Source organism: Echinops telfairi, unplaced genomic scaffold (genome assembly GCF_000313985.2).
Source record: "Echinops telfairi isolate 266 unplaced genomic scaffold, ASM31398v2 ScPeMD7_25;HRSCAF=90, whole genome shotgun sequence".
Taxonomy (NCBI): Eukaryota; Metazoa; Chordata; class Mammalia; order Afrosoricida; family Tenrecidae; genus Echinops; species Echinops telfairi.
The window spans coordinates 7277125-7285464 of NW_022103922.1; the positions used below are offsets into that span (position 1 = coordinate 7277125).

At 51.7% G+C, this 8340-nt stretch overlaps 1 protein-coding gene across 1 annotated transcript in view; it reads left to right on the forward strand.

The window, feature by feature from the left end:
* RIC1 (RIC1 homolog, RAB6A GEF complex partner 1) overlaps positions 1-4982 on the forward strand; it is a 62353-nt gene extending 57371 nt beyond the window's left edge. The window contains exons 21-25 of the mRNA XM_045289178.1: positions 294-583; positions 1247-1435; positions 1857-2034; positions 2119-2307; positions 2865-4982. Coding sequence (XP_045145113.1) covers positions 294-583; positions 1247-1435; positions 1857-2034; positions 2119-2307; positions 2865-3153 — 1135 coding nt within the window. The 3' untranslated portion in view covers positions 3154-4982. The remainder of the gene's footprint in view (positions 1-293; positions 584-1246; positions 1436-1856; positions 2035-2118; positions 2308-2864) is intronic.
* Positions 4983-8340: the final 3358 nt, after the last annotated feature.

Sequence of the window (8340 nt, forward strand, 5' to 3'; positions counted from 1 at the left end):
CACACACACACACACACACTCACACACTCTTCTTCCTGGCCGGTGATACTGTGGTCCTGCTTGGGGGAGGTTCGCCTCAGCCAGTCCGAGGTCAGGTGAGGGTCTCGGCTCCCCGATCTGATGCTCTGCCTCTACCCCTTCCTTCCTGCACTCCACACCACGCTCGTCTTCCGTCTGGCCTCTGCCCCTGTTGCACGCCCTCCTCCTGTGGCGTTCAGAATTAGATCGGGGCCTCTGTGTAAACCGTGGCTCCTGGGGAAAGCAGCCCGCAGCTCTCGTTGCCGCCCCTGCAGGTGGAGCAGGGACAGCAGCGACTCCGCAGAGAACATGTACATCGACATGATGCTCTGGAGACACGCCCGGCGCCTGCTGGAAGAAGTGCGGCTCAAGGACCTCGGCTGCTTCGCTGCCCAGCTGGGCTTTGAGCTCATCAGCTGGCTGTGCAAGGAGCGGGCCCGGGCGGCCCGCGTGGACAACTTTGTGGGAGCCCTGAAGAGACTCCACAAAGACTTCCTATGGCCTCTGCCCATTATCCCCGCCTCTTCTCTCAGCTCTCCCACCAAGAATGGGAAGTACCACACAGGTAATGTAAGGAGCTCACGTGCCGAACGAGGAGGCTGCTCCCTCGCCCGCATGTGTTTAGACCCTGCCCTGTTGGGGACATTCAAAGGAGGCTTTTCATCCCAAAGCCTCCACCCCGTTGTCCATCCGGTGGGACTCCCCTCTTTGGCCAAAGATGTAGAACAGCTCCTGTGCTGCAAAGTCTGACTCCCAAGCCCGGCACTCGCTCACAGCCCCTGGCGTCAGGGTCGCTGCCTCAGATTGTTGTAGGAAGGGGTCGTGGAAACGGCTAGTCAGCACGACCTAAGAGTGAGCGCCTCGTGACTGGCTGGCTGACAGATGGTGTGAATTCAGCCGAGGACAAAGTGTGGTGCTGTGTGTTTGACTGAAAGAAAAAAGAAAGTTGAGGTCTCCAGTGAGTGCGATTTACAAGAATTTAAACACCTTTTAGAAGGACACTTTCTGGCACCTTAGAAACTAAGGGTCAGACTTCCAGGATACCGGGGTGCGGTCTGGCCTCGTGTCCCAGAGAGGTCGGTGGCCGCTGAAGGTGAATGTCCCCAGCAGAGCATGTCCGCCGGTGGGTGCCGGGCTGGCTCCCAGTCCCTGGGCACGGTGATGCCACTTTGATTTGGTTTGGTTCTTACCCCACTCGCCTTCCAACCTCCCCTCCCTCCCCAAATAGGCGAGCAGTTGGTAAAGTCTCAGTCGGCTGGCCCTTTTTCAAACCTCAAGATGGATGCTGGCACCTCCACAGTCCAGCGGAGTCAGAGCTGGCTTGGCAGCCTTGGCCCCACGCATCAGGAGGTGGATGCAGCCTCGTCCTACGGCGCACAGACTCAAGATGCCTTCCTGTCACCTCTGTTGAATAAAGGTAGGTGGCATCACCATCGTCTTTCACGGCATGCCCTTGAGAATTCGCTAGACAGGAGACTTTGGCTGGACTCGGGTGTTCTTATTTATTCAGAGGTGGATCCGTGATCGGTGATTGGCTGCTTGCTCCTGGCAAGGCTCCCAGGGAGCACGTACGCCCCGCCTCACATCTCTGTGTCCCTGTGACAGGAAAAGGAACTAGTCAGAAGGGAAAGGAAACTGTTGGCCTTTGACTTGTCCAGACCACAGTCATTCAAAGAGCATGTTGACCCTTGTTCTCCAAAAACCAGGTGTTCAGGGCTGGGTGCGACAGAGGTGCAAAGGCTACAGCCCACAGGGTCCCACAGGGTTAAGTTAGTACTCTGGTGATGTCTTTGTTTTCCTTACCGAACCGGTTCATAGCTTTTGGCGATTCTCTCCAGGGGATGAGTGCAGTATCGGTTCAGCCACGGACCTGACGGAGAGCAGCTCCGTGGTGGACGGGGACTGGATGATGGTAGATGAGAACTTCTCCACCCTCAGCCTGACACAGTCTGAGTTGGAGCACATCTCCCTGGAACTGGCCAGTAAAGGGCCGCACAAATCTCAGGTCCAGCTGCGGTGAGTCTCCCGGGCTGCTGGCGGCACAGCCTCCCTCTTGGCCCTGAGCTGCCGCCGAGGCCCTCACTATGTCTGCCCCGGCAGGTACCTGCTGCACATCTTCATGGAGGCTGGCTGCCTGGACTGGTGCATCGTCATCGGCCTGATTCTTCGTGAGCCCGCCGTCATCCACCAGACCTTGGCGGTTATGCAGTCATCTGAGGTGGACGGAGAGATGTTACAGAACATCAGGACTGGGCTGCGGGCCGTGGACAGATGGGCCTCCACCGACTGGTAAGTGCCACCACGTCTGCAGAGGCAAGACTGCTCACCGTGTGTGTCTCCAAAGCGTGCTTCCGTGGCCCTCTGAGGCCCTTCTCTTTAGTAAGCCATGCGGACACCTGGAGCTGCAGCCTCAGATGGGCTTGTGCTCTGCCCCTCTGTGGCTTCCATAGCTGTAACTCAAACATGCTGCTTGAAGACAGGAAGGGGCCAGCCTGCCGATGGGGCCTCCAGCAGTTAGTAGCAGGCTCACAGTCCACATCTGGCATGCCCACCCTGTCTCCAAGGCACCCTGCTAAGCTTTTCCCGAACCTTCTGTGAAGGACCTCTTTCTGTCCTAAAGTCTGTCCTGTAGGCCTTTGACTTTCAGTAGTGACAGCTGATTGCTTCTGGTGCCTAGAAAGTTACGGCCTGGCCTGATGTGGATTCCCCACCCCCACTCCCCGATCCTGCCATGTCCCTGCCCCTCCCTAGCTCTGACCTGGGGGTTCCTGGGTTGAGTCTATCTGTCATACCCCCTGGGGCTGGTGGATCAGGGCAGGGAGCTGACTGCCTCCTCCTCTGCCTAGCCCTGGATACAAGCCATTTCTCAACGTCATTAAGCCACAACTACAGAAACTCGGCGAGATCGCCGAAGAGCAGATCCAGCCCGAAGCCTTGCAGCCAGCCTCGGTGGGCAAGGCCCCAGAGCAGAGCAGCCCGAGGCCCGAGGAGAGCAGGACCAGCGGCAGCCACGGCGGCCTGCCCCCCAGGGAGGGCGGGGGCAGCAGCTCGGCTAGCCGGAAGGAAGAGGCTGCTGCCCGAGCCAGCGAGGAAGAGTCATTCCCCGATGGGGCCTTCGATTGTTCCGTGTCTTGACGGCGGCGGGGGCACCCTCCCCGGGGGGCGGTGTTGAGTAACAGCCGTGTGTGCAGCACAGCCACTGGCGCCTCTAAGGTGGTCAGGGGGACACTGCTCAGAGAATGCTGAGGAAATGCTAGATTTTACCTGTTTCTCCAAGAAAGAGGTTCTGACGCTGTAAGAACGTGACATCCAATCCGCTGGTTCCCGTAAACATTTGTGAGCCGCCCTGGACAGGAGACTCGCTGGCTTTTACCGTAAAGGTCTGTGGCCTGCAGCCAGAGGGCTGGCGGAGCCCTAGACAAGCAAACTTTCCTGCTCCAGCCCCACCCCCGGTCCTGGGGCGTTCGGACTGCTTTTTTAAAAAACAATAGAAAAAAAAAAATCAAACCACAAAGGTGCTGGCTGAGATCCTCAGGGCCGGGGCTCCCTGTCAGCCCCTCGGACAGCGCTGGACTCCCCACGAGTCCCTAGGGGCCAGTGAGGTGGGGATCTGCCCTGCCAGTGACTGGTGGGGCGCCCTCCGCAGTGCCGCTGTTGGACACCACTGGACTGCTCTGGATCGGGGAGTGCGTGCACCTTGTGTGAGTTCTCCGTGTCGTACCTCCAGGCCTCCCCTTGGGGGCCAGGGACACCACCCCCACCAGTGGGGACAGTCTGTGAGGAGGCCAGGCTGTGGGCTGGGCTGTCGAGTCGTGGAAATGATCGCCCTGATCATGAAATGAAAGCGGTTTTGTGCACATGAATGCCGTTTCTTATTTATTGCTTTTTGTAAATTGAATAAAAATGGGCTTTTATGTAAATAGACTATGGAATCCTGTATTGTCACGGCTACTAAGAATGAATGTGTAAACTGTGTCCAGCATTGTACCCCTTAAGCTATTTTATGTATTTCAAGATCCAACTGAAACGTGGGTTTTCATACCTTATGGAAACAAAGCTGCCTATCCCCAGCTGCTGCCACCCACTCTGCTTACATATCGGCCGTGTGTCGTTCGAATTACCTTACCACAGTGTTAATTTAGATAGCTTGTTTGTACTGTGCAATTTGAACAAAGGAATGCAATGTTATTTTTTACAAAAGCAAACTTATTTTTATAACAACGATGTATTTGATGTGGACCAAATTCATATTCGTACCACCGTGTGAAACAGCCTCTGTCCTCACAGCGCAGTTACGGGGGGACCTGGACAGGGGCGCCATCTGCCCTCCTCGGAGTCGCTGCCTCCAGGCCCGGTTCCTTCTGGGTTTCTTGGGAAAGGACGCTCGAAAGCATTTTGAAACCCTTGGTTCCAAATCCATCAAACTGTACTTCACATGGAGTTGGGTGATTTGCTTTTTCTCAAGTGCAATCATTTCACACAATAAAATGTCTGCGTGGGTGGAGTATGGATGTGATGTCATCGGTACCTGGTGCTACTTTTATTTGTCTTTGTCTCCAAATCGCCCATCCCTGCATCTTGAGAGAGGGTGGTGGCCTCACAGAAAAGCTGGGCACGGTTATGGAAAAAGCCCTCTGAAACTCTACATTTTCTGAATCCACCTTTTCACATCGCCTAGTGGGTTGGCAAATCAACTGCTTGCATAAGCCATAATCTTAACCCATGAATTTAAATACTATGTTTGAAGTAGACTAACTGCATTTGATTTCGTTTGCTGATACCAAAACATGACGTCACCTGGGGGTAGATTCAACTAACACGCGATTAGAGTTGCTGCTACTTATGTCATGAAGTCTGCCCCTCTCCTCCTGTGCTTATCTTTGTAAGGAAAATAAAACCATTACGTGAACTTTGGATGCTTCAGCATCTCAGAGTTGACATGTTTCAATAAACCATAGAAAGACTTCTCGTTGCATAATTCCACCACTTAAAAATTCCCTTGTCCGTCAGAGAGTGAAGCAATTGAAATGTTCACTTCTAGGCTGAGTTACATCGAATTGGGGCATCAAGAGTTAACAGCTTCCTATACACCTGGCCCCAGGTGACTGGGACAGGCAAATGACATTCATATAGTCAAATGAGGAAGAATTGTCGAAGGCATGGAAAATACAGGACAGTGGAAATGATGTAAAGGTATGCAAGCCGTGTGCTCTCCACCCAGGGAAGGCAGGGTCATCTCCACGCCTGCAGGGATTAAAGGCGACATTCATAATGAGCCCTGGTGGTGCTGAGGGCTAAGCGTTGGGCCTGCTAACCCAAAAGTTGAGTGGTTTCGGCCCACACCCACTCTGCAGGTGAGGGAGGGGGCCATTTTTGTCCAGTGTTAAAGCCTTGGAAACCCTGTGGGACAGCTCTGCTCCACAGGCTTGATCAGAATCGGAAGGGACTCAGTGACAGTGGGTTGGGTTTTTCCCTTTGGTTTTGGATTTTCCAACTATTCTATATTACCCAAAGTATGCACTCTGTGATGGACCTTTTTATTTTTAACAGGTTTATTGACATAACTCATGTACACTTCAATCGTTCTGTCATATTCAGAGTTGTATAATCATTAACCACAATCAATTTTAGGACATCTTTTTCTTGTATTTGTTGTTAGCTCCCCATTTCCCACCAACCTCCCCGACTGTAGCCCTAGGAATCTAGTAATCCATTTGCTATGTCTAGATTTACCTATGCTGGATTTCGTAGAAAAACATACAAAATTCAAAAAACCCAACAACAATATCAGAGCAAAACAAAAAACAAGCAGAAAGTATTGAAACCTGGAACAAGCATACATAGAACCAAAGGAAGATCAAATGACAAGGTGTCATCTCAACCTCACTACAACTACGTGCAGTGATTCTCCACTAGCGGTGCACTGTCTCCTAAAGCCTTTTCCAGCCCTGGCCCATGGCTTGAGGGCATTCACTAGGCACTTAATCCCCTTGGAGCCAGCTTGTTGGTGACAGGACCTTAATCTGCAATATCGACAATTTACCGATTAAAACCCTGCAAATGAGTTTGAGGTGTTCACTGTCAAGCACAACCTTCTGCAAACCAGGTGCTTGGGATGTAAGCTCTAGTACTATTCCCTTCAGATTTGGGTTTTATTATTGACAATCCTTGGATCACCATACGTTGGTGTGCTTCTTCCATGTAGACTCAGCTCATGTCTCGATGACGGCTTGTTTGAAGACACACCTTGACCCCAGGTGCTATTCTTTCTGATCGCTGGGCGCTCTGTGCTTACCTCTCCACGCATTGCTGTTGCAGTGAACCTTCAGCCATCTCTTCATGCAGGCGATATTGGGACAGGGCCACGCCTTAGGGACTAATTGTTCTTAGAGCTGGGCTATAATTACATATGGGTGCAAATTCCATTCACGTGGCCATGGTTTTTATGTATTCCCATATTTCACTTTAGAATCAACCTTATTTTATTGGAGAACGTACATCATCTCCTCCACAGAGTCTACAGTAAACTTCTCTGTATCAAGAAAAAAAAAGATGTTCTAGCACAGCAATTCTCAACCTGTGGGTCAAACGACCCTTTCACAGGGGTCACCTGATTCCTAACAGCAAAATGACAGTTATGAAGTAGCAGTGAAATTAATTTTATGGCTGGGGGGTCACCACCACATGAACTATCTTAAAGGGCCATGGCGTTAGGAAGGTTGAGAACCACTGAACGTAAAGTGACTGTGACTTGGAAGTTGTCGATATTGCAGATTAAGGTCCTGTCACCAACAAGCTGGCTCTTTATAATGCACACCCAGTATAGCTCGGCCAATAAGGTGTGTGTTGGGGAGGGGGCTGTCACATGTTTCTTAGCGGTCCTGGCCCATGGCTCCTAAACAACACCAAGCTTCCCATCGGACACGCTCCAGTGTTCACCTTGAAGCAGGACAAAGTAGAGCAGGTGCTCCAGTTGAAGAGAGCATTCAGATGTCACACCCCCACCCTTTCTGTGGGTAGATGCCATTGAGTTGACTCCAACCACAGCAGCCCTATGCACAAAAGAACGGAATACGGCCCGGTCCAGCGCCATCTTCATACGGGTTCATGCCTGAGCCTGTTGTGGCAGAGCCACTGTGACCTGCCATCTCCTTTGTCACTGCCCTCCACGGTACCAATCACGACACGCGCTTCTCCGGACTGGTTGCTCCCAACAGCATGTCGAGAATATGCAAGACGAAGTCTCTCCATCCTTGCCTCTAAGGGGCACTCTGGCTAGGTGGCTTTGTCCTTTTAGCAGATCACAAGACCTGCAGCAGTTCTCAACCTGTGGGTCACGACCCCTTTGTGGGTCGGTCGAACGACCTTTTCACAGGGGTCGCCCAATTCATAAGTAGCAAAATTACAGTGATAAGTAGCAACAAAAATAATTTTACGTTTGGGCGTCACCATAACGAGGAACTGTGTTAAAGGGTCGCGGCATTGGGAAGGTTGAGAACCACTGACTTAAGAGTATTCTTTGCCAACATCATGGTTCAAATGCATTGGTTATTCTTTGGCCTTCCTTACTCAATGTCCAACTTTCCCAGGCATGTGATGCAATTAAAAATACCACAGCTTGGATCAGGTACACCTTAGCCCTCAAAATAACGTCCTTACTTGGAGGTACAGTAAATATGCCCAGTGCAACACGTGTGTCCCTTGATCTCTTGACTGCTGCTTCTATGAGCACTGATAGTGGATCCAAACAAGACAAAGCACCACTTGTGTCATTTTATTGAACCGTGGTGGCTTGTGTGGTGCTGTATTTCAAATGCCAGCAGGGGCAGCCAGCTGCCCACTGAAACTGGAAGCCACTGGAAACTAGGCACACTTTGTAGAAGTGTAGAATCCACTGGAAACTAGGCACACTTTGTAGAAGTGTAGAATCCACTGGAAACTAGGCACACTTTGTAGAAGTGTAGAATCCAGTGGAAACTAGGCACACTTTGTAGAAGTGTAGAAGCCACTGGAAACTAGGCACACTTTGTGGAAATGTAGAATCCAGTGGGTAATACAGCCACAGGGTTGTCATTCTGCAACATTCTAAGGAGACCCACACCCCTTAGCAGTAGCTGCACCTCATCCCTCCCTGCAGGCCCTGGCACCGCCCACCAGCCTCTGTCCCCTGAGATGTGCCGTCTGAGATCCTTCCTACAGTAAGGGCATCCTCTTGTATCCAGCTTATCCCAGCAGCTATTTCTGAAGCCGTGTCGTGGTGGTGACGTGCAGACTTGTCCATCACTTTTTATGGACATACCTCTGTGGTATCACTTTGACTGG